The sequence below is a fragment of the Gobio gobio genome (assembly GCF_949357685.1).
Source record: "Gobio gobio genome assembly, chromosome: 22".
Taxonomy (NCBI): Eukaryota; Metazoa; Chordata; class Actinopteri; order Cypriniformes; family Gobionidae; genus Gobio; species Gobio gobio.
The window spans coordinates 23542891-23570494 of record NC_137118.1 but is presented as its reverse complement, the minus strand read 5'-3'; the positions used below and the strand labels follow the sequence as shown (position 1 = coordinate 23570494).

General features: G+C 38.1%; 1 protein-coding gene across 1 annotated transcript in view; it reads left to right on the top strand.

Moving 5' to 3' along the window:
• The window catches only part of snx30 (sorting nexin family member 30), a 32266-nt gene extending 5021 nt beyond the window's left edge, over positions 1-27245 (top strand). The window contains exons 2-9 of the mRNA XM_079804219.1: positions 5434-5622; positions 8143-8253; positions 8400-8558; positions 9178-9367; positions 11780-11979; positions 13940-14026; positions 21409-21561; positions 26487-27245. Coding sequence (XP_079660345.1) covers positions 5434-5622; positions 8143-8253; positions 8400-8558; positions 9178-9367; positions 11780-11979; positions 13940-14026; positions 21409-21561; positions 26487-26558 — 1161 coding nt within the window. The 3' untranslated portion in view covers positions 26559-27245. The remainder of the gene's footprint in view (positions 1-5433; positions 5623-8142; positions 8254-8399; positions 8559-9177; positions 9368-11779; positions 11980-13939; positions 14027-21408; positions 21562-26486) is intronic.
• The last annotated feature ends 359 nt before the right edge of the window (positions 27246-27604 follow it).

Sequence of the window (27604 nt, the reverse complement as noted above, 5' to 3'; positions counted from 1 at the left end):
GATTTATCATGTAGTGTGACGTGCAAGGCCAGACTTTCTAAGACCATAGACAGGATGATATTCAATGTCACAGTCTAGTTAAGCTGTCTGTATCATGTGACTGGATAGTTGAATTACTGAAGGCTCCAGAGACACGTGTTTGAAATTGAATAATAGCTTACTACTTACTGAATACTATGTATTTTATAATGCATAGGGCCTACTATTGATTATAAATACATTTTAAAGTGAAATAACCATTATTCTAAGATAAACATATCGGACAGTAGTATTTGGTAGTTTTGTTCAGGTAGTCTACTAGAATAGGTTTTCATGATTTAATCAGTGCTCGACATTAAGCCTTGCTATGTGTCCTTCGCACCGGTAAATCATTCACGTTGGGTTGGCCGTCGGGTATCATTTGAATTTAAGTGATTCAGATTCTGCTTATCGATTCTGATACTTATCAATTCCCAGTTGCGATTTGTGAGGTAAAAACATTTGTATCAAACATACTTATTCTGTGTCTTTTGGCAAGCTGTTATGTTGCAGCTGAATACCATGAACAAAAATCAGCAGCCTTAAAAAAAACTAAAGTTTTCCTATGGTTATTCCTTCTGGACTAACTAATATAAATTTCAAACATTGTTAAAGACAAGTAAACAGAAATAAAATGACAAATAAACAAATTAGCAATAGCGCAAATAAATGCATCTGAACAAAGTTCAGGTACAGAAATTGTAATCAAATGTAAAATAACACGGCGTAATTACAAAAGTTATTCAGTCAAGATCAGTGAAGTTCTTTCTCTTTTGTTCTTTGATTAATATTAAACTTTGATCAATGACCCAGACGGCAGCAGGAATATTAGGCTGCTGTCACTTTAAGACCCAAAGCACGCTGCACGCATCCAATATACTGTTACACATGCGTTTTCTTTCTCAACTGTTTATGTTCACTTAAGACACAACTGATATTTTGAAGTAATTTTGTGTGTTTACGCGAAAGAGAACTCATTATTGGGTACTGTAGTATTGGGCTGAAATGACTAGTCGTCATTATCGACAACGTAGAAGAAAAAATTGTCAACAAATATCTTTGTTGTCGAATAGTCTTTTGATCTCATGACCTATTTGAAGGGCCTGCAAAAACACGGTTTGACCAGTGGGGTGCTGTAGCTTAAAACTGTAATGTAGCCCTTCCGGATCCAATCCAATAGAAGACACGGCGCTAACGAAGGAGTACAAACGAAGCCGAACCTGGGAAAGTTTAAAGGGATAGTTCACCCAAAAATGAAAATTACCCCATGATTTACTCACTCTCAAGCCATGCTAGGTGTATATGACATTCTTCTTTCAGACGAATCGAATCAGAGTTATATTAAAAAATGTCCTGGCTAGTCCAAGCGTTATAATGGCAGTGAATGGCAGGCTAAAATTTGAAGCCCAAAACATTTATCCATCCATTATAAAAGTAATCCACACGGCTCAAGCGGGTTAATAAAGGCCTTCTGAAGGGGATTGATGCGTTTGTGTAAGCAAAATATCCATGTAAAATATCTAGTTTCCGGCGGACCGCCTTCCGTATTCAACTTACAAAGAAAGTGTAACTCTAGCAGTTCAAAATGCTTACACTATGTCCAATGCCATGCGTTGTGTCAGTTATGCCTTTTTCATTAGTTGAATACAGAAAGCGGTCTGCCGGAAGCTAGATATTTTTTTTTATAACGTGTGTGTGTTGATTTTGTTTTTGGATCATTGTCCTGATGGAAGATCCAACCATTTTAAGATTTCTAGCAGAAGCGGTCAGGTTTTTTTTTTTTTTTGTTGGTATTTGCTAGAATCCATGATACTGGACAAGATTTCCAGGATCTCCAGCAAAAATAAATAAATAAAATAAAAATAGGCCCACAACATTTAAAGATCCAGCAGTATATTTAACCGTGGTGAGGAGGAGAGTTTTTGTGGCCATAGACTCTCCAAGGATCACAGATGGAGAATTGCAGAGATTAGTTGAGTCTTGGGGGTCAGAAAGTCTAAAGAAAAAATTCAAACAACCCCTACATCACCACATGTTGTTTGGGTGAGTTTCAAGAAAAATCCTCCTCGCTCGCTCATCCAAAAACAAACACCAGCATATTCGGTTGTCAGACATGACTGGAACTTCAAAAGGTACCAGATTCTATGGTCAGATGAAACTTTAAAAATAGAGCTTTTTGGCAGCAAACCCACCAGATAGGTTTGGTGAAAACAGGGATAAAAAGTACCCCATGACCTTGCATTAGGACGATATAGACACATGTCCTCTTCCAGGCAGATTTGTAACACATTTAGTTGGTTGGAACTTCTTAATTATTGCCCTGATGGTGGAAATGGGGCTTTTCAATGCTTTAGCTATTTTCTTACAGCCACTTTCTATCTTGTGAAGCTCAACAATCTTTTGCTGCACATCAGAACTATCTTCTTTGGTTTTACTCATTGTGATGGATGATGGAAGGAAATTCCATGGAAGAGGAATTTCCTCATATTTATACTCCAGTGAATCAAGTCATCGCTAGACAATTTCATGTTCACCCTAGTCACCCTGGTGTGCTACATTGAAAAAAAAAAATGTATTGGACTTCAGAGATATTAATATACTTCAGATATATTTTACTCATTACATTCTAAGGGTGCCAATAATTGTGGCCAATGTGTTTTGGAGAAAAGCATTTTTCATTATATGATTTACCCCTCCACTTGCAATTTTTAGATTTTAGCAACATTTTTTAATTAAAGATCAAGGGGATCAACAATGCAGATTTATATTTACATATTTGATCATATTTACCAGGGGTGCCAATAATTCTGACCACAACTGTACTTAAATCAGTATATTTGGTATCCACCCTCTTAAATCAATTTCCAGGGCATTTTTTCCCTTGACCGTTTTAAATCATCTTTCGTGTCAAATTTTTTAATTGTATCGATAAATTCAGTAATACAATAATAAGACATGAGGCTGTTACCAATCAAGTGAAATCAGTATCAACAAAATTCACTGCAGAGGAAACCGAAACTGCATCTGAAGAGGCATTTAAATCTATTTACCCAGACTGTTTGATGCAGCTCAGAGGGGACATGAATGCATTTACACTTTTACATGGTAGTAAACTCTTCCTTGCCTTACAAATACATTTAGTTTGAGGGTGAGCCAGAGTAGCCAGCCGGCGGCATTATGCAAATTGTATGCGTGTCTGGCGTTACAAATGTACAGTATGTTACGGAAATAATGGCCGGACTACAAACTAGGTGTTTGAGGCAGGTGTTTTCTGTTGGAGAGATTCACTCCCTCTGGCTTGGACTTTGTCCTTTGTAACTTTTCAGCTAAACAACACACTAAAGGAAAGGTTAAAAAAAGTTCCCCTATAGTTTTAGCTTTAAAGGGTTTAGTTCACCCAAAAATGAGAATTCTGTCATTAATTACTCACCCTCATGTCATTCCAAACCCATCCATAAGACCTTCATTCATCTTCAGAACACAAATTAAGATATTTTGGTTGAAATCCGAGAGGTTTCTGAACCAGCTATAAGTTGCAATGACATTGCTGCCATCAAGGCCCAGAAAGGTAGTAAAGAGATCTTTTAAAATACTAGTCCATGTGACTACAGTGGTTCTTAATGTTATGAAGCGACAACAATACATTTTGTGTGCAAAACCCCCCCAAAAATAACTAATGTATGCATCAATCTCTTCAATGTCATTCTCTTACGCTGTTCACGTTGTAAAACGCAGTACAGCAATTCCAGGTTCTACGTCTGAACGCTTACTCATTATTGACCGACGCTGTTCACATGAGCACCAGTACACATGCGTTTGATGCTGACGCAGGAGCTAGCCAATCATGAGCTGCCGTTCTCACTGTACTGTTTTACTACGTGAACAGCGTAGGAGACTGACACAGAAGAGAAGAGCTTGAATAATGTTATTTTTCTTTGTTTTTTTTTGCTACATATCACACTTAACATAAGTGACCTTCATCCTACTGATGTTGTTTCAGAACAGGAAATTGTAAATAATAGTTAACCCTTAATCGTCCCTCAAGTAGGGTTTACGTTTGAGTCCCTTGGGGTCAGATAGACCCCAGACTTTTACAGAGCGATTGCATAAGGAAATATAATTTTTTTACATGGAAAACTATATATAATTTTTTTTATTTACTTCTCAACTATACATTTATGCTGTGTTTTTGTGGGTATTTGGTAGTTTTTTTACCTATTTACTGCACAAATACTTAACTATGTCTTAAATTGGCTCATTAAAATTATTTTTTTTATGAAAAAATCACTTGAATGATGATCTTAAATAAATATAAATAGTTTTTGGACATTGCTCTATGTGTTAGGGATAGAATACCGCCATTTGTAGGTTTGTGGAAAAACTTTAGGAATTATAGTTAAAGAGAAAGAGAGTGCAATGACCACATTATCCACTAGAGGTCCATAGGGAAGTTATGCAAAAGTTAAGCTGCCTTTCATCTTTCTTTTATTTGCCCTTTTCCCTCTCTTTCTCATGATTGTTCCATGTTGCATTTGTGCTCTAGTATTTGTCCTTCATTTATGTATGGATTTTTTTCACATTTATGCCAGTTTTGTTGATTTTATTTGCCAGTTTCTATAAAAATGCTCTCTGTTGCAGTCACACACACGTGTGTGTGTGTGCGTGTGTGCGTGTGGGCATGAGACAGAAAGTTCGTTCCACTTTGTGTTTATGCTCTAGGACCAGATCTTGATATAAATGTAGACATTTTCAGATTTATACTGGATTTAGTTGATTTTTTTTTTTACAAACAAAGTGAAAAAAAAAGCATTTTTTACATTTTCCCATTCATTGCCAAAATCCAAAAAAATGCTCCAGACACCTGTGTTTGTGTGTGTGTGTGTGTGTGTGTGTGTGTGTGTGTGTGTGTGTGTGTGTGTGTGTGAGTGAACATGCTTGTTCCATATTGGATTTGTGCTCTAGTATTAGTACTTCATTTATGTATGAAAATCTTTCAGATTTATGCCAGTTTTGTTGATTTTTACTTAAACGGTACATTTTTTTTTACACACCTTTAGAACAACCAAATCAAGCCCAGATTTTTTGTGCATGTTTAGATAGATTATTTAGGCAAAGTCACATAATCTCATGGCCCTGAGATGAAGGGAACACTTTTAAAAAATGGAGGAAAAGTCCATTGGGGTCAGCTGGACCCCAAGGGACGATTAAGGGTTAAGGTGGTTCATGTTAAAATAATATGGTATTTATGTAACTGCAAATGTGGCACTGAAGGGTAATTGTGTAAATTGTGGTTGTGTGAGTTGTCTATCATTTATTGGATTTACCAACAAAATCTTTTAAATTAACTTTATTAATTAACTATATAATATCAGTTTTGTTCCATTTAAGTCAGTCAGTTTTTATCCCCGCCCACAGGACCTGAGCCTGCCCAATGGAACTCCAATAGATACGTCAAGCCCCGCCTCCTCTTCATCTCTGCTGAACCGATTGCAGCTCGATGATGATTTGGACGGAGAAACACGTGACTTGTTTGTGACTGTAGACGATCCTAAGAAACACGTGTCTACTATGGAGACATACATCACCTACAGAGTTTGCACAAAGGTCAGTAAAGCTCTTAGACAGTCTTTCTTGACTTCATTGACAAGGTGCTGTTATTATTCTTGCAAATTTAAGGTGCTATTAAAAACTTTAGTACAAATATGTTAGGATAATAAAGCCGGACGATATGGCTCAGTGGTTAATCTGAATTTTTGATCCCTAAACTATCATTTTGCTCCAGTTTATACCTGTAGATCACTGTGCATTAAAGTGGCTTATTAGTTATTGTTAATTAGATTAGTTAAATGTTATCATCTTTCCTCTTTGCTTGGACATGCTGTTGTTTAACTCTTGTGGCAGTTGTTTGCAGACTCGTTCTGCTTCCACAATGATCTGAAACATGCTCACTGTGGCAGTTTCTGGAGCTCACAGTCATGCTTATGGTGCTTATGAAAAACCAGGGAGGCAAACCGCAGCAACTAGCATCTCCGTCACTTCCTATCAGCTCTTTGTAAACTCATTGCCTCTTTGTAAACTCAAACTCATTGTAAAATAAAAAGGGTTAGGAACATAGTCACACTAATACAGTTATGGCAAAAAAGATGCTTTTTATATTATTTTAGTATTTTTGTACTATTATAGTATTTGATAATATTTTAAATTAGCTTTTTTTTTTTTTTAATATTTAAAGAGTAGTTCACTTTAAAATGACAATTACCTCATGATTTACTCACCCTCAAGCCATCCTAGGTGTAAATGGCTTTCTTCTTTCTGATGAGCATAATCAGAGTTATATTAAGACATATTCTAATGCTTCCAAGCTTTATAATGGCAGTGAACGGGGCTCACAAACGGGACTCAAAAAAGTTAATCCATCCATAATAAACATACTTCACACTGCTCTGGGGTGGTAAAGGGTTAGTTCACCCAAAAATGAAAATTCTGTCATTAATTACTTACCCTCATGTCGTTCGACACCCGTAATTCCTCCGTTCATCTTCGGAACAAATATGAAGATATTTTAGTTGAAATCCGATGGCTCAGAAAGGCCTCCATTGGCACAATGCACCGATTTCAAAACACTGCATCATGAAGCTTTGAAGCGTTATGAATCAGTGAGTCGATTCAGCGGTTTAGATTGGCAAAGTCACGTGATTTCAGCAGTTTGGCGGTTTGACACGCGATCCGAATCATGATTCGACTCGCTGATTCATAATGCTTCGAAGCTTCATGATGCGGTGTTTGGAAATCGGTCATCACTATACAAGTCGTTATTTAGGGTTTTTTTTCGCACAAACTATTCTCGTCGCTTCATAAAGTTATTGTAGAACCACTGTAGTGAGATGGACTTTGTAACGACGTCTCTAGTACCTTTTATGGGTCTTGAGAGTGTAAAGTGCATTGTGCCAATGGAGACCTTTCTGAGCCATCGGATTTCAACTAAAACCCATGTTCACTGCCATTTATAAAGCCTGGAAAGATCAGGATATTTATTAATATAACTTGCAGCTGAGTAAATCATGAGGAAATTTTCATTTTAAAGTGAACTAATCCTTTAATATTTCATTTTAATTTGAGTTAATTTAGTATTATTATTCCACGTCATCAAAGAGCGTTTGGGTTGAATTCGTTCTAATCCTAAACGGAGAACTTGTTCGTATATTCACTTTTACTATTTTCTCAAAAATGATTGTGTTGTTAAGTACTCCGTGTATCCTTAAATTCTTTTCACAACACCGGAAAAGATCGTTTACACTCATCTTCTTCTACTTCCAGCGTGCGTGCATTTGAGTTCTGTTGACAACTATGCATCGCTCAACACGCGTCACTTACTCCGTTGCTCTGATTGCTTGTAGGTCTATCCAATTGAGTGCAGAGGCATTTTCTTTCCTGGTTTTGTTGAAACACGCCCAATGGAGCAGTATCAGACTCATATTCTGACTAGAATCTGAGTATGACGACGTCAGGCTTATTTATGTCACTTTATTCCTGGTTTCACTGACGCGGCTTAAGTTAGTCCCAGACTAAAATGCATGTTTGAGCTGTTTTAACTCAAAGCATATCTTAAAATAAGTCAGTGCCATTGTTTTGTCACAAGATGCACAGTTGCACACCAGTAATGTTTTTTTTCTTCCTGAGGCACATTTATAAAAGCTACTTGCATGTCCTAACTGAACTAATGCCTAATCCTGGCTTAAAGTCTGAAAGTGTGGGAATCCTGTTTAAGGCACAACATAATTTGATCCAAAATACAGTAAAAACGGTAATATTGTTGTCTGGCTATCACCAGACCAAGCTCAATTTAAGATTGAACATTGCTCTGGGGAGTCTGCTCTGTATATTCTACTGCACAAGAGGCATGATAAACGAGCATAAATGAAATGACTCCGTACCCAATTGGATAGTACTTCAACCAATCAGACCACAAGAGGCGTGATAAACAAGCATAATTCAAATGACTCTTTTGTAAAATGTCTTTACTGTCACCTTTTGAACAAGTTATTGTGTCCTTTCTGAATACAAGTATTAATTGCTTTTAAAAAAAAGTTATTTACTGTTTGTTTTCTTCTGTGTGACCTACAGACCACCAGAACAGAGTTTGACCTTCCTGAGTACTCGGTAAGGCGACGCTACCAGGACTTCGACTGGCTGAGGAACAAACTAGAGGAAAGTCAACCCACCCACCTTATTCCAGTAGGTAGAGGATGCATTTGTGCATTGGTATAACTAGTTATTTAATGAAGCATTTAATGTTGCAGGGATTGTTTTCCGCCATGTGTTGTTTCAGACCATGTGATCGACTATGTTTGTTGTTGTTTCTCCTTTCTGCTATCGTTTAGCCCTTGCCTGAGAAGTTTGTAATGAAGGGAGTGGTGGATCGTTTTTCAGAGGAGTTTGTGGAGACCAGAAGAAAGGCACTAGACAAGTTCCTCAAACGTGTAGCAGACCATCCGGTGCTCTCTTTTAACGATCACTTCAATGCATTTCTCTCAGCAAAAGTGAGTGTGTTATAGTCGGCATGAAAGTCATCAGTCATTTTTTAAAAATGTTTTGACCTTGTAATGTTTCTGGATCTTCCAGTTAAATGACGGTCTTCTCTCTGATGATGTATACAGGACTTCTCCAATCATTTAGTCTGCTTAAACTCCGCCCCTCACATTTATCTGCCTCCACTTTTTATGCCCACATCTCAGCATCCAATGAACAACTGATTCATAGAAACAAGTCCCATCCAACATTCATTTATTTTTTTGATGATCCTTTTGACTTTAATATTAAGGATTTTGTTTTGAAGTTATATTAAATACTTTTAGTCCAAACTGACCTTATAAATTGAAGTAATTTGTCAATCAAATTTAGAAACATAAGTGTACAGGAATTGTAAATGTGTCATGTTTGTATAGTTTCTCACCAAGTTGAATTACTAATGCTGGAAACCCTTATGAACAGATCCAGATGTGTTGTTGAACGTGGCCCAACAACATTGAGCTTTTGCAATATGTTGATAGTAGTATATATTCCAAGATGGAAAACATGTTTCAGTGGGATTTCATTGGGCTTGGCAGCATTTTTTTGGCCATGAGACAGAATTGATGTACTGTGTGCTTGACTTTTCAGGACTTGAATAAGCGCCAAGGCCTGGCTCTGCTGACTAAAATGGGGGAATCTGTCAAGTATGTGACGGGTGGTTATAAACTGAGAGGACGGCCGATTGAGTTTGCCACCATGGGCGACTATCTGGACATGTTCACACAGAAACTGGGCACCATTGATAGGATAGCACAGAGAATCATCAAAGAGCAATCAGGTAAAGATCGTCCCACCTTTTTAAAAGAAATTTCATCCATCCTAAGGTAGCATCGCATGTATATGTCCCTTAAACTTTGGTGTCACTATTTTTTTCTTGAAAGAAATTCATATTTTTATTCAGCACGGATGCATTAATTTATGACAGTACATACACATAATGTTACAAAAGATGTATATTTCAAATACATGCTGTTGTTCTGAGCTTTCTATACAGAATCCTGAAAAATCTTGAAGAAAATGAAGTATTAAGCAGCATAATTTTCATCATTGATAATCATAATAAGAAATGTTTCTTGAGCAGCAAATCAGCATATTATAATGATTTCTGAAGTGTCAATTGATGCTTGAGTAAGGCTGGAGTAATGATGCTGAAAATTCAGCTTTTATCACAGGGATGCATTTAAATTTCAAGTAGTCATTTTAAATTGTAATATTTCACAAAATTACTGATTTTACTGTATAAATGCATTTAAATCACAACACATTTCAATTTTTTTTTTAGAATGTTATTGAATATTGTAGATAAAGTAGATAAATTACCCTTAAATCTTCAACTCTTCAACATTTTTCAACATTATTCTGCTTGTACTATGGTTAAGACATTGTTCACTTGTTTTATTTCAAGACTTTCAAGGTTTTGGTCCTTAAAGGGTAACTAAACCCTAAACCAACTTTTTTTAGTTAATGATCTGTAATACTGGGGCTTTATTAATGCTGTTCATTGATTCGAGTAAATGTTTTGACATTTGAGTATAAAGTGTTTTAATTCTATAAAATATGGTGTAAAACCGCCAAAGTGCTGCCCTCTTAAGGTTGAACGGTGGCTACTGCAGTTGAATTTTCCTATTGGACGTTGTGGTACATCGTGACGTAGGATGGTACCTCCAACGGCTCACTATCCGCGCCCCTAGCACGAGCTCACCACGCCCTCAGAAATGTTTCCCCCAATCACATGATGAGAACGGCTTCACTCCAGTATGAACTGTCATGTTACATGAAGTAAACATTATGAATGAAACTCACTTGACACTTGCTTTAACATTGTATTGAAGAAAATACGGTTAAATAATGCAGTTGTCAGTACACGTCAAGCTTTTCTTGCGATATTATTGCCGCCCGTCATGTGTACAGTGATTTTCTCAGGTGTTCAAATACTTATTTGGAGCTGTATCATACAAATAAATAGTAAAAAAATCATACATTGTGATTTCTGGATTTTTTCTTTTAGATTATGTCTCACAGTGGACATGCACATACGATGACAATTTCAGACCCCTCCATGATTTTCAAATTTTTTTTCAAAATTTGCCAGTGGGTGGAGTTAAGCTCTGAGCAGGGGTTTAGTTACCCTTTAAATCGCTCTTATGCTTATGTGTAGGACTGATTTCTTACGCATCCCAAGCCTCCGTTATATATATTGGTCTGAGTGTGTCTGTGTGTGTGTGGAGCTCCTCCGTGGGACTCTAGAGCGGTGAGTCGCGCAGTGGACTCTCATTAGCACTCACGCCACCAGCCTCGCTCCATCCCCATATTTTTCGTCCACGGCCTGCTTGCCACAAACCCACGAGACTGCACTCTTCTCTGACTCCTCCGCTCCCTGGTGGACGGCAACGGATCCTCTAGCACCTGATAGGAGTCCCCTGTTCCCTACTCCTCCCCATCATGGCGGATGGCAGCAGGCTCCGGCCTCAGGCAAATGGTGGCGACTCCTCTCGTGGTCCTCTCTTGGACGGCAGCCGGTTTCGTTTGTCCCCCCGGCAAGTCACTTCAGCCCACCGCCTTGAGCGTCCATGGCGGCAGACTCTGCTCAGCCCTGTTCGATGGCACAGCGGATTTCCCATATCGAAAAGGGCTCTCTGACGGCGCATTCTCCTGGGTTTCAGCACCACTGCGATGGTTTTTGATAAATGAGGAGACGGCAGGGTTGGCTAATGTTGACTCGGATTCTCTTTATTATAAACACTCTGAATTACAATCATAAATATTAGCGGCACTCACGCTTCACAGCAACAATACATTTCTTCCGTATTCAGCATCACAGATAAGCTTCTTATGCACCGCAGTCCACCAGTCTCTCTCTGATTTGGCCCGTCATCTGTCCGTTTTTATTCCCTCCATGCCAATCACTACAATAAGACACCGGTGTTAGTCGTGCTGCACTTGACCTACTTACTTGAATACTGTGAATATTTTATTTATGCGTATTGTTTTGGAACATGTTAGCTTCAACCTCTGGCTTTTTGTAGATTGCTATCTATGTAGGATGTTTCACATCAGACTTATAAGGTTCAGTTAGGATGCTGCCTTAGAATGCAGTTGTCTTTGTGAGAAATGGACAGCAAGGCAGGTTTTGAAACAAAAGTAAAAATAAATGTAAAATGTAAAAAGCTTTTTCATTGTTTGTGCTCAGAATTCTTGATGGAGTTAAGAGAGTACGGGCCTGTCTACTCGTCCTGGTCGTCGTTCGAGGAAGAGCTCCATGATCCTCTGGAGGGGGTGTCGGGATGCGTGTCAAATTGCTCCAGCGCTCTGGACGAACTCACAGAGGACATGAGTGAAGACTTTCTCCCTGTGCTTAGAGAATATGTCCTATACATCGAATCCATGAAGGTGAGTGGCTCTCAGCTGAGCTTTTCAGTCATTTCTTCACCCTTTTATGTGCATTTTTTTTATTTAACATTGAAGAATGGCCAGTAGAAACAATAATTCATGCCATTTGGAAAAAGACTCCTTTCTAGTCTATAGCCCCTTTCACACAACAATACCAGTAAATTACTGTAAAATGACCAGAGCGACTTTACCTGTAAATACAAAAATATGCTGTTCCATCTTTTTACCGGTAAGAGACCATTCACACAGTTGCAGCAAAATACTGGTATATTCTGTGATGTCAGTCATCGTAAATGATCTTAAAACGCGTCGCTGTTGTCTTCATTCGCCGGCATGAGAAGAGGCAAAACCCGATACAGCTGTAGATCTACAATATTAGCCTAATATCAGTTCACATAGAGACTTATCGCTGTGTTAGTTCTGGCAATTTACCAGTATTTTTGAAGAGGTCCAGTTCACACATGTACTGTTACTGGTAATTTACCAGTAAAGACTGTATGCGTGAAAGGCGCTTATGACTTTTTGCAAAGGGAATGTAATAGTTTGGAATTATTTCTGACAATATGTTCTCCCAAATCTAAGCAAGTGTTCAGTAATTGGGTTTTAACCCATTGACAAAAAGCTTTCTTGTTTTAAACATTAAGATAAACCTGACTTCATTTCTTAGATTTATGTTTAAGAAAAACTAGTTGCCAATAGTGTCAGAAAAATAAGTAAGATACAAACTTTTGAAAGGTAGTGTACATATACTTAAAGTAAAACTGAACAATGTATAAGGAGTTGTTTAGAGACAAAAAAAACTCTAAACAACTCTTAATAAATTGTTCAGTTTTACTTTGAGTATATGTACTCTACAGTTCAAAAGTTTGAGGTCAGTAATAATTAAGAAATGAATACTTTTGTTCAAGGATGCATTACATTGATTAAAAGTGACAGACATTTCTAATGTTACAAAAGATTTATATTTTGATCACAGGAATAAATTGCATTTTACTGTATATTCAAATATTGTTATGCAACTCAACAGATAGTCACTTCCTCTCTGTCCTAATTTAAAACATCTGCACAATCATCAAATATAGCGAGACAAGTGGCCACTGTGCTGAGATAGGGCTTTATATTTCTGGAAAAAAGCTCTAAAATTATTGACAGGATTTCAGTTGCATAAATACTGAAATAAAACACAATTAAGAATGCATTTAAACTAGAAAAAAAATCCATGACTACATAATTATATATTAAAGTAGTCAATCATTTTATCCCTTAAAACTCATCTTTGATCACCAAAATTACATATTTAAACATTATTTCACCCGGTATATTGCTAAATGTACCCAATTTTTCATATCATACCGGGATAATCTGGCTTCTCTTGAGACTCCCCTGCTTCAGAGCGGTCATAATTAATGATATGCTAAAGCCCCGCCCACATGTTGACGTGATTGGTTACAAGTTAGTCTGTGACGTAAGAAACACAGGCGGTTTCAAACCGTGTTTGAGGCATTCTTTTTTACTGCAGTTTTAAGTAGAAAATACTCAGCAATGGTGTTGACTTATGACTTTGACACATGGTTTGTCTTAAAGCATATTAAAAACACCACATAGACATAAACAACATTAGAAACTTGATTTAAGGAAAATGAATGATAGAAGCATTTCTGTTCAGCATGATTATATTACTTCTCTCCAAAGTGTCACTACAGGACTTGCAGAGAGACATCCAGGAATTCTGGGAAGCAACAAGAAGCGTTTTAATAGCTTCCATATTTGTGTCATGGCTTGAGTGTACAGAACATAGTGAACAAATTTCATCGTCTAGTTTTAGGCAGTAAGAATCATGAATTAGTGCTTGGTTATAATTAGTTATAACCAATCATATGCAGAAAAAGTGAAATTAGACAATGTAAACTGTAATCCCTGCCAAATGTTTGTAATTAACAAACCTCTTATCGCTTGTCAGAATGTGCTTAAAAAGAGAGACCAAGTCCAGGCTGAATACGAAACAAAGTTGGAGGCAGTCGTGTTCAGGGAGGACAAAAAGACACCGGTGAGTATTTGTTTTACTAATTCTGATCTGAAGTGATTTGCAGGGCTTTCAATGGCCGAGACACACCAAGCCGACGGTTGGCTGTTGGCCAGTGTCGGGCCATCTGTGAGCATATTTTGGGCCTTGCAGTATTGATTCAGAGAGGAGGGGGGCCTTGGAGTAAAAAAGGTTGGGAACCACTGGTCCAGATGTAACTGTAAGTTGTAGAGACTTGAAACTTTGAGGGATGGTGGTTTTTCACCCGATCTGACCCAAGCTAGTGCAAGTAAAATTCTCTGGAGTCTTACCGTCAATAGTTATTAAAAAAAATTCTAAATTTTGATTCACGTTGGCGTCAGGATGCCAGAATGTTCAAAGTGGGCGTGGCCACTTTTAGTAAAATGGCTAACTCTTGAACAGAATGAGATAATTTGACCCAACTTGGTACACCTACAGTGAGGAAAATAAGTATTTGAACACCCTGCTATTTTGCAAGTTCTCCCACTTAGAAATCATGGAGGGGTCTGAAATTGTCATCGTATGTGCATGTCCACTGTGAGACATAATCTAAAAGAAAAAATCCAGAAATCACAATGTATGATTTTTTTAACTATTTATTTGTATGATACAGCTGCAAATAAGTATTTGAACACCTGAGAAAATCAATGTTAATATTTGGTACAGTATCCTTTGTTTGCAATTACAGAGGTCAAACGTTTCCTGTAGTTTTTCACCAGGTTTGCACACACTGCAGGAGGGATTTTGGCCCACTCCTCCACACAGATCTTCTCTAGATCAGTCAGGTTTCTGGCCTGTCGCTGAGAAACACGGAGTTTGAGCTCCCTCCAAAGATTCGCTATTGGGTTTAGGTCTGGAGACTGGCTAGGCCATGCCTGAACCTTGATATACTTCTTACAGAGCCACTCCTTGGTTATCCTGGCTGTGTGCTTCGGGTCATTGTCATGTTGGAAGACTCAGCCTCGACCCATCTTCAATTAACTGAGGGAAGGAGGTTGTTCCCCAAAATCTCGCAATACATGGCCCCGGTCATCCTCTCCTTAATACAGTACAGTTGCAGAAAAACACCCCCAAAGTATGATGCTACCACCCCCATGCTTCACAGTAGGGATGGTGTTCTTGGGATGGTACTCATCATTCTTCTTCCTCCAAACACGTTTAGTGGAATTATGACCAAAAAGTTATATTTTGGTCTCATCTGACCACATGACTTTCTCCCATGACTCCTCTGGATCATCCAAATGGTCATTGGCAAACTTAAACCAGCACATGTCCAGGCCCGTCTTAAGTAGGGGAATCTTCCGTGCCATGCATGATTTAATGACATCTTAGTGTATTACCAACAGTAACCTTGGAAACGGTGGTCCCAGCTCTTTTCAGGTCATTGACCAGCTCCTCCCGTGTAGTTCTGGGCTGATTTCTCACCTTTCTTAGGATCATTGAGACCCCACGAGGTGAGATCTTGCATGGAGCCCCAGTCCAAGGGAGATTGACAGTCATGTTTAGCTTCTTCCATTTTCTAATGATTGCTCCAACAGTGGACCTTTTTTCACCAAGCTGCTTGGCAATTTCCCCATAGCCCTTCCAAGCCTTGTGGAGGTGTACAATTCTGTCTCTAGTGTCTTTGGACAGCTCTTTGGTCTAGGCCATGTTAGTAGTTGGATTCTTACTGATTGTATGGGGTGGACAGGTGTCTTTATGCAGCTAACGGTGCATCTAATTTAGGATAATAAATGGAGTGGAGGTGGACATTTTAAAGGCAGACTAACAGGTCTTTGAGGGTCAGAATTCTAGCTGATAGACAGGTGTTCAAATACTTATTTGCAGCTGTATCATACAAATAAATAGTTAAAAAATCATACATTGTGACTTCTGGATTTTTTTTTAGATTATGTCTCTCACAGTGGACATGCATCTACGATGACAATTTCAGACCCCTCCATGATTTCTAAGTGGGAGAACTTGCAAAATAGCAGGGTGTTCAAATACTTATTTTCCTCACTGTATGTATCATGGCGCTATAAATGAAAACACGAAAATGGCTATAGCTACACAACAACCTGTCCGATTGATTTGAAAACTGGCATGCAGTCTATCTTTTGACATTCGCATATCTCAAAAAAACAAAACAAACATGGCCACCATCGGCCAATGAATTTTGAGTATCTATTGGACAAGGTTAATAGAGACCGATCGGAACAAAACTCGGTGTCTGTGAAATTTGAACGTAATCGGCCTCCGGGGTGGTACCATCATGTGTATATCATGTGGTTTTACACACATGCACACTATATAATATAACTCTTCATTCTGAACTATTTTGCCTCTAGGTCCACTGTTGTCAATCAAACCGTTTGTTAGTGGCCCAGCTCAAGCTTTGGCAGCTATTCTGTGATTATAGTATTTTTTGTGTGTTTTTTGTCGTACACTAGTAGCCATATATTAACTGTAGAGCTGAACTGTTAATGGTTGTGGATTACAATCACTGCAGTCTAGACAATAATAGTTGGGACTTTATCCCCCTCCGGAGAGCCGACGTTCTCCCGTGAGCAAAGAGCTCACCATCCCCCTGCTGAGATGGCGCAGACAAGCGGAGGCACTAAAGGGGTAAGAGAGGGGGACTGTTAGACTCCTTTTTGGTGGTTCTTCTGGAAGGTTCTCCTCTCTGCACAGAGAAATGCTGGAGCTCTGTCAGAGTGACCATCGGGTTCTTAGTCACCTCCCTGACCAAAGCCCTTCTCCCCCGATTGTTCAGTTTGGCCCAGCAGCCAGCTCTAAAAAGAGTCCTGGTGGTTTCCATTTGTGGATGATGGAGGCCACTGTGCTCATTGGGACCTTCAGTGCTGCAGACATTTTTCTGTTCCCTTCCACAGATCTGTGCCTCAATACAATCCTGTCTCGGAGGCCTACAGACAATTCCTTGGACTTCATGGCTTGGTTTGTGCTCTGACATGCACTGTTAACTGTGCGACCTTATATAGACAAGTGTGTGCCTTTCCAAATGATGTCCAATCAACTGAATTTACCACAGTTGGACTCCAATCAAGTTGTAGAAACATCTCAAGGATGATCAGTCGAAACAGGATGCACCTGAGCTCAATTTTAAGTGTCATGTCAAAGGCTGTGAATGCTTATGTATGTGATTCATTTTTTCTATTTTTTATAAATTTGCAAAGATTTCAAACAAACTTATTTCACATTGTCATAATGGGGTATTGTTTGTAGAATTTTGAGGAAAATAATGAATTTAATCCATTTTGGAATAAGGCTGTAACAAAGAAATGTGGACAAATTAAAGCACTGTGAATACTTTCCGGATGCACTGTAAGATGATAAAATCATGTACCATTAATTGCATATATCCCAGCATATATGTAAAATGTTACCTTGGAGATAGAAAGAGAGAGAGGAAGTGTAGAGAGAAAGGCCGCGTGTCCACCAAAGCGTTTTTTCACGCAGCTGGCTGGTGTATTCAGGTGTTTTCAATGGGAGCGCCGCGTTTTTAGAACGCCATGAGCATAACGAGGCGCTGAGCGAGTATTTCACGCTCAAGCGCTGAGCGCTCAGCGTTTTTACTGGTCGCCTAGAGTTGAAGAATGTTCAACTTTGATTAAAACGCAGCGCTCACCACTGTCACTTTTCACCCAGCCGTCCAATCGGAGTGGAGTATGGGGCGGGACAAATACAACACCGACCGACCGCAACATTCTGCTTGTACTGTACAACGTCAACAGATGACAACAGTCAGTATAATAACGGAACAAAATAATTTAAAACAAGAGCCAGAGCAAATACTTTACAATGTATCCGCATTTTATATAGAATCAATACAGAAACAAACTATCTGTGAAATGAGCTACTTAGTAACACTTCCGTGGATATTTTGTATCATAACAAACAAAGTGTCTCAACTGAAAAAAACGCTGCGCTGCCAAAACGCTCTCAAGGGCCCACAAGGAGGTGTTTTCAGCAGAGCGCCAAGCGTTTTCAGCTGGATAAAAATGCTTTGGTGGACACGCGGCCAAAGTGAAGGCAGAGCTCATGTAGAGAAGAAGAGCAAGGCCCCCAATAAGAGGAGGCAAGAAAAAAGTGCCCAAGAAAAAAGAGAGACCAGAGCAAAACATGCAATCTTCTTTTTATCCTTTCCTTGACCTTGTGACTAAAACCCAAATCCGAGACATTCAAACTGACCAATCAGAAGATTACCCTGTACTAAAGATGTGACAATTAGCAGACTCCCAATATTCACATTTCCTCTTGTAGTAAGAATAGGAAAGCAAAAGTCTGTGTTGATTTTCTTCTTTACAACATTCCGGTAAGAGCAGATGAGGGGGACTTTGCATTTACCAAAACAGGTGTGCAAACGCCACCGTCAAAGACAGTCACTGTTCTCCGTATATAGCGTATATAATGTTACAATGTAGACCTTTCTGCTATCTGTCTACGTACCACTGCAAGGTAACGCTAGGGTAGCCATGGAGAAGAAACACCAATCCATTAATCAGTATCTGTCGGCACAGAGCGAGTTCCCTGCCACATCTGGGACTCGAAGAGCATATGTCCCTGATCCTAGCATATATATCCCTCAGCTGCAGACAGAGACCAGCCATGAAGCCACCTCAGCCCTACAGGACTGCTTTGAAGACAGACTGTGGAATTTTTGCTGAGGAAACAGCAACAGCTTCAACACCTTCAACATCAAGGTGATGACCCTGCTCTCCGCACAAAATTCAGCATTTAAGTCTGGGGACCTCCAGGCCAATAAAGAAGCATGGAGAAGCCTGAGGAGGGGCATCAGAGAGGCCAAGCACAGGTACAAGCAATGCATGTAGGAGCACTTAATCAGCATCAACTACAGATGCATGTGGCAGGGGATAAAGACTTTCACTGGCTAGGAGAGCTGCACAGCCATAAATTCTACAGACAGCACACTGCCAGAAACTTTGGATCTTGACTTTTATCATTTCAACCGCCGTAACAGAGAGGTCAGATTTCATCCTAAACTACCAGAGAAGGACAAACCTATTCAGCTGCACCAACATCAAGTTAGATCCACCTCAAAGTAGATCCACGCAAAGTCATCGTGAGGAAAGCTGTTGGTCCAGATGGAGTCACCGGAAAGTTACTACCATCTTTAACCTCTCGATGCTTAAATCTGCCATCCCCACCTGCCTTAAGTCAGTTACGATTATATACGCCTTAATGACTATTGCGCAGTTGCTCTAACTCCCATTATCTTTCTCACATTAAATCTGCCATCCCTGCTGACCTTGACCAACACCAGTTTGCGTTTTGAGCACAGATTGACAAAGGATGCTGTCATTTATAACTCTCCGCACAGTTTTTACACACCTGGACCAGGAAAACACATATGTAAGAATGCTGTTTGTGGATTTCAGTTCAGCTTTGAACAGTTATCCCCCACAAACTGGTTCAAAAACTGAGCAACCTGGGCTTAGGCAGTTCACTGTGCACACAGGTTTTCGACTTCCTGAGCAACATCACACATCATCCACTCTGACCCTGAACACTGGCATACCACAGGGGTTTGTCCTCAGCCCACTTCTTTTCTCCCTCTTTACCCACTACTGCTCCCCTTTTCATCTGACCAACACCACCGTCAAATTGGCTGATGATACCACCATAGTAGGGCTGAAATCGGACAACAATGAGAGCCTACAGCCTATCCTCAGGAAGTTAAAACATTGTCACCTCCCTCATTATCTGCTGACCAACTTCTATTGATCGGGTATTGAGAGCCTCCTGATATATTGCTGCACAGTGGGGTTCATCAGCTGGAGAGAGGAGAATAGGAAGGACCTGCACTACCCTCCGTAAAGACATCTACACTGGCCGACTCCAAAGAGCGCCAGCTGTATTGTAATAAACCACACACTGACCCTAGATATAACCTGTGCTTCCCCCCTGCCCTTTGGAAAGAGATATAGATTTAAAAAACTGGGCTGCATAAATCCTCGCGTTGCGCATTATAACCACTCACACGTGTTAGGGATGCTCCGATCAGGATTTTTGCTGCCGATACCGAGTACCGATTTCTTGTCATGGTGATCGGCCGATACCGATGCCGATTCCAATGCTTCACTGATTTGTAAGCTCTCTGATCGCTGTTAACCTTTTTTTTCAGATTATTATATATTTGTTAAATTTTTTATGCTACTTATGTACTGTGTAATGTAACTTGTTTTAACAGGGTACTAAATAATCAAAAATGATTCATTATACAGTGAACATTTTAATATGCTTTTTAAATGGGGTTTCTGCATAACACTTTGCATATCAGGATACTTAATAGGGCTGTATTTTCTACGTTTTTCTATTTGGATAAAAAAAAAAAATCTATTTAATTTTAATAATTTTTTCACATCCCGCCCAATGATGTCCTAAAAACATATGGCATATACATATGGCACATTTATTGTCCAACAACATATATTTTAGAAATATGTATACTTTAGTCAGAATTATTGTGTTCCTAGCTCTCCGTCTGTTTGGCAAATAAACTGTCAAATCATATGGAAATATGGATATGCATTATTTCACCAGGATACTGTTTGGGCTCCTACACAAAATATGCTGATTTAAATGCATCATTGCTGAATACTGATGAGAATATTGCTTGAATATATTTACAGAGATAATATTAGAGATTATATTTACACAAAATGATTATTATTTATGCGTTGTGTTGCTATTGACCCACAGAATAGAATCTAGCTTATAAAGTGCATAGAGCTGCTTTAGTTATTTGTTGTTGACTTGTTGAAATGTTTCAAGTGTGTGCATCTGTTCTTTTTGAACACTTTCATCTCATTTGAACAAAACCGTGATAATGTTGATAACCGTGATAATTTGGGTCACTATAATCGTGATGTGAAATTTCCATACCGTTTCATCCCTATTGTGCATCACATCGCTGTGGTTGTCTTTCCTGTTTTTGTGCGTTTTAATATATGTTGCCATCCTTGAGAGCTGTTAAAGTGTTTTTCGCTATTTTAAGCATTCTAATTTACTGTAGATGTTTACAAATAAAGCAAGCTCTGCTTTGTTTACGGTTTGTATATATGCAGTCCTAGTTTAAATTTTCCTTTTTGAATGACTAATATAGACTATTGATACCTGCTGATATAGACCATTATTCCCTAACACACAGGCGCAGAACGCGCATACTAGTTGACAGTCGCTTGTAGTCCTTTTTTAGCCCACAGACAGCTTTTGTTGCCATTAGTTTTGACGTCGACTTTGTGTGTCACAGCCTTTAGAGCTGCTTTTATTAAGGCTGGAAAATATGAAAGTGTAAGAAATGTCTCAACTGTTGAGAGTTAATTGGGTGTCCTGGATGTTCTCCGCACATCTCTGGCCTGCAGGTGCCCACTGACGTGGAGAAGTGCCAGGACCGCGTCGAGTGTTTCAATGCTGACCTGAAGGCCGACTGGGACCGCTGGCAGAACAACAAGCGACAGGACTTCAGACAGCTGCTGACCGGCATGGCCGACAAAAACATCCAGTACTACGAGAAGGTGAGAAACTTAAAAAGTGGCCTCGGTAACACTTTATTTTTGTGTCATTGTTACATGTTGCTGTAGTAATAACTATAAATGATGCATAATTAAATACAACAAACCCTAATCCTAAACATAACCCTATAGAACGTACATGTAGTTAATTATTATTATTACTCAGTACTTAAATGTGTAGTTACACTGTAAGAACAATTAATAATGTAAGGAAATTAACTGTGGCTATAACACATGGTTGTAGTTGAATAATTGTAGGGTTCGTACAAGGTGCTTAAAGTGCTTGAAGTCCTTGAATTTGACTTTTTGAAGTTTAAGTCTTGAAAAACCCTTGAAAACAGCCATATTTATGAAAAGGTACTTGAAAAGTGTTTAAATTAAGAAAGACAATATATGTGAAATTAGTGTTTAATTTTATTGATTAAACAATCTTTTCACGCAAAATTAATGCTGCAGCCCATCCGATATAGATATAGAGCCATTTTGCATGACCATGACCGTGATATTGCTCATATAAATATCCAAGTATATGATACAGCTTTCATTTTCAGCTCAATCATATATTCATGAGAAAAAAAATCAGTTTGAATAAGGAAAGCGATATTTTTGTCATTAGTATATTTCAATGATTAGTTACCACAGTCATTGCATGTGCTGCACATTATTTGTACCATTTTGTTTTATTCGTTTATTTATCCATTTACCTTTTTTTTTTTTTTTGATTTTGAAAGACAATAAAGATATTGTTTGATAAGTGAGATCTCTAATTGTAGTCCTTGAAAACCAAAAAACTAGTGCTTGAAAATTTCTTTATTTACAGTATCTGTACGAACCCTGTAATTGTATCTTTCACTTCAGTTCAGAGTTATTATATTTTGATGAAAGAACAAAATATGACCAGCTGAGACACTTTGGTTTAAAAACTTTGTATATAAATTGTATATAGAGCACTTAGACTGAAATTGCTCAGCCGTTGTTGGAAGAGCTTGAACAGGAACTCTCACACATTTCAGTCCTGCTGTTTGCCAAACGCTGACACAACGCTGCAAAATTCCAAAAGCCACTGCCGAGAGGGAAGATCCTGGGAAGCCAATAATACTTCTAGAACCAGAGGAGCTCACTTTCCTTGTTTACTTTTGTTTATCACTGCGCGGTGTGACACTCCGTTCAATATTCCGTTCTATGCACGTGCGCTCAGCTCAGTTGCTCACAGCCCAAGCAAATACTCCACTCATGTACCGCTCATGCTCATCACAAAAAGCAAAGTCTGCACAAATAATGTGCTGACATGAAATTTCTTATTTATATATTTATATTAATTCTTATTATATGAAATTGCAATAGCCCTATACTGAGCTGCTGTAACATGGTAAAGCAGTGCTGGGCAGCGCTGGTAAAATTATTCACTGATCCACTCCAAGCTACGCTCTGTTCACATGCTGTGATAATAATGGCTTTGTAGGACTATGCATTATTTGGATAATTGGTCAAAATAAATCTGATTCTGAATAATAATAATAATAATAATATTGATATTTAATATTAGTATATCTTCTGTCCAATTTTAGTGCGTTACTTTCAATGAAAGTGTGGTTATTTTATTATATTGGCTTGTATTTTTTAAATTCAGTATCTTTAAAAAAATATTTTATTGGCTTGTATTTTAAATTCAGTATCTTTTTAAAATGATTGAATTTCATTAAAAAGTCTAATATTAATACAAAAGTATACAAAAATAAAATATAATTTAAAATAAGAAAGAAATCATTTTTAAAAGGAATTTTCAGTCCAGATTTTTTCATTTTGTTGCATCCCTAATATTTACTTATTGAGTTTTTCAGTATTGATCATGTTTCAGAAACTGGCAAGACACCACAAAATCAAAATAAAAGAAATAAGCAATTATTTCTTTGCATGAAAAGGATTGGAAAATCGATTTTGTTGAGTGAAATGAAGCTAAAATAAAATAAAATTCAAATATAAATTTAATCAGAAGTTTACCTTTTTAAATGTAATTTGAAATGTTGCCAGTTGAAGTAATACAAATACATATATAATTAAAAATATATTTAAATACTAAAATTAAAAGGAAAAATAGTTTTTTTTTAAAGCTAAATAGAAGAAAAAAAGAAAAAAGTCCCATAACAAAATTACTAGAACTTAAACTAAAATTAAAAACCTGAAAATATAGAAATCAAAATGTTAATTCAAAATATTGAGTCATATGGGCCATCTCTTTTTAAATTGAGATTTATACGTAATCTGAAAGCTGAATAAATAAGATTGTTATTGATGTATGGTTTGTTAGGATAGTACAATATTTGAAAATCTGGAATCTGATGGTTCAAAAAGTCTAAATATTGAGAAAATCGTTTTTAAAGTTGTCCAAATGAAGTCCTTAGCAATGCATATTACTACTACTCAGTAGCGTACCATGGGGTTTCAGTCAGGGCCTTCACTAACGATCAACACACCCCACGCCGCTGCCATAACAACACACACACACACCGATACATACAAAATACAACCATGCACTGTATGCACTACTATTACGAACCACGCTTTCAAAGAGCTCGTTGGGAAGGGGGGCAAGCAACATAAAAGGACACGCGATACAAAAAGCCAATTTAACTATTTATTGATACCACTGAACTCACGTGTCACCGTTTAGGCAACTGGTGAAATGAATCAAAATCAACTCACTGGCACAAATACTCTTAAACAAACAAACAAAAACACAGACCAACAAGAGCATCAAAAGAAACGCAGATAAACACTGCTTGTCAGCTAACGTTACCAGCTTGAAATCAGGATGCACACAAAGCTCGCGAACCTTTATTTCACTCATAAATAAAGAAAAACACCATAGGAAAATCACAAGGGAACCGGTGGCGAATTAGACTTCCGGATTTTGATGTCATCCCTGCTCCCCCGTTATGGTAATGAGAATTGCATTATGGTAATGCGTTTTTGGATTAAAGGATTAGTTCACTTCAAAATGACTTTAGAAGTGAACTAATAAGGATTAGTTCACTTTTCTGAATGAATGAATAAATGTTAATTTCTTTTCAACTGAGGAAAGAAAGACATGAAGTTTTTTGAGGAAAACAGTTCAGGATTTTTCAATGCCAACCAAAATGTTGAAGGTCCAAATCAATGCAGTTTCAAAGGGTTTTAAAGGCTCTGCACGATCCCACCTGAGTAATAGGGTCTTATCTTGCGAAACCATCAGTCATTTTCTAAAAAAAAAAGTATATATATACTGTATATACTTTTTGTAACCTAAATTGCTCATCTTGCGCTGCTCTGCGACACACCACGGATTGCTCAATCACGTCGGAAAGGTAGGCGTAGGCGCAAGTACCGCCCCCGTGTTTTTCAAAGCGCTCGTGCGAAGACTAATAGACCAATTTACAGCCTACGTCAAACTGACGTCACGCAGGTTCAACTGCGCATGTCGGTTGCAAAAGACGATCTGGAATGTGTTATAATGTATGAAACGCATTGGTTTAAATCGTACTTTAGGCTATACATTTAACAGTTGAATGATTTCAGCAAATAAGCAGTTCAATTTGAATAAATGTTTGATTAAATTTCTGACACTCAAATAATGAAAATTTGAGAAAGTTTAAGATTAAGTGTAAGATATTTTTATTTTCAAAATGTAGGCTATAGGCTCTCTCTCTATATATATATTAGGGCTGTCAAAAGATTAATCGCATCCAAAATAAAAGTTTGTGTTTACATAATATATGTGTGTGTACTCTGTTAATTATTGTTAATTATTATTTATATATAAATACACACACATTCATGTATATATTTAAGAAATATTTGCATGTATATACTGTATGTACATTTATATAATCTATAATATATATATAAATATAAATGTTTTATATATAAAAATATTTTTTTCTTAAATATATACATGCGTGTGTGTGTGTGTGTATTTATATATAAATAATAATTAACAGAGTACACATATATTATGTAAACACAAACTTTTATTTTGGATGCGATTAATCGCGATTAATCTTTTGACAGTCCTACTAATAATCTATAATTAATCATCTATAAATATATATCTGTAAATAATCTATAATCTTTTTAAATGGAACGATTTTGTACCTTATCCATGTAATTTTCTATAGCCTACACGCTATCTCTCACTGGTTTTCTGCAACCTATCTGCGAGCGCATCCTGTATGTTTACAAACAGTAAATTGGTCTATACAAACGTCCTTTAGCAAAAAAAGGTAAAACAACGATGTTGGACGATTTTGAAGTTGGAGATGGAGTTTTTTTGTAAAGGGCGTTTGTATTAGTCTTCGCACGTTCGCTTGGGGCGGTACTTCCGCCTACGTCTAGCTTGACCTTTCCGACGTGATTACCTAATCTGTGGCACGTCGCCGAGCAGCGCAAGATGAGCAGTTTAGGTTAAAAAGTATATACATTTAAAAAAAAATTCTTGAAAATGACCAATGGTTTCGCTAGATAAGACCCTATTCCTCGTCTGGGATCGTGCAGAGCCTCTGAAGCCCTTCAAAGTGCTTTGGAACTGCATTGATTTGGACCTTCTACATTTTGGTTGCCATTGAGGTCCATTATGTGAAGAAAAATCCTGAAATGTTTTCCTCAAAAACGTAATTTCGGGGGGGGGTGAGTAAATGATCAGGACATTTTCATTTTAAAGTGAATGAAAACAGGGGAAACTTTTTTTTTTATAGTCAAGATTTTAGCAGTAAAGTGTGATTTATAAACTAATGCAAAATCACAATGCAGAAGTGTCACTCCTGCAACACATTTCCATATGAGAGATTGTTTTGGGAATCTTAACCAGAAAAGTGTGGTGTCTAGTCAAAACAAAGACGTTTGATAAGAAACTGGCTTTGACCTTACGTCCTGCTGTTGTATCTTCCCCACAGTGCCTTGCAGCATGGGAGTCCCTTATTCCATTGTTACAAGACAAGCAGGAAGCAAGAGACGAAACGAACTGAGCATGTGTTTCAGCCGTCCTCTCGGCTGAAACCGAGATCCGGTGAAAAGGTTTCATGGGACAGCCGGGACACTACTGGACTGAACGAGCTACCAGAATTCCATTTTTGTAAAGTGTCTCTATTTGTGAAAGCCCACCCAACCAACACCCCCCCACCCCCCACCCCCACCCCCCCTCTCTCTCTCGGTCTCGTTTCCCCTCTCTTTTTTGGTGGAAGGAGAATTTGTAGATTCTCTTCCTAAGCTCAGGCTAGAACTGCAGAAGCACGTCTCTGGGAAACGTCGGACGAGTGCGGCTCTGACAGGAGAATGACAGAGGGAAGGACGTTTTTGGTGACACCAAACAGATTGGTAGTTTTTAGTGAGATGTTTGCCGGTAATCATTTTGTAAACGCTTGTCTTTTGATGCTGTCCGTCCAAGGGAACAGAGACGTCAGTGTTTTTGTTTTTTGTTCACGAAGAGTCCGCGGAAGGTTTGCCAACATTCCTCTTGCCAAAGATGTGGAACTGTAGTTTGATAGCTCTTTTGAAACTTCTTCATCTTTCTTTCAGAAGAATATTTGGACGCTGGCACCAGAAAACACTCGCCTGAATGGGCAGTTCCCTCGTTACACTATCAATTCGGTCATTGCGTTGAAATTAAGGATGTTTTCCCAGCCATACTTGACCTCATAAAATATTTATGATAACGTGCGTGTCATAATGATTTGTACTTGTCTTAATGGGGCAGTATTTGCGGTTGGATTAGTCTGATGTGAGCTTTGAGACATTTCTAATGTAGTGCGGGACATTTCTTCTGAAACTATGGGATAATAATGGAGAGTGGTTGATCTTCAATAATATACACACATTCTGAAATACAAAGCTTTTAGGAAATGCATTATGGCAAATGTTTTTGGCAGCTGTTACATCAAATGGTTACATGCAGAACATGGATCGAGTTCTTTTTTTAATATGGTTATGCAGTGCAGATTAGTATTACACTACTGCTCAAGTTTGGGGTCAGGAACATTTTTTTTTTAATGTTTATTGAAATCTGAAAAGCTGC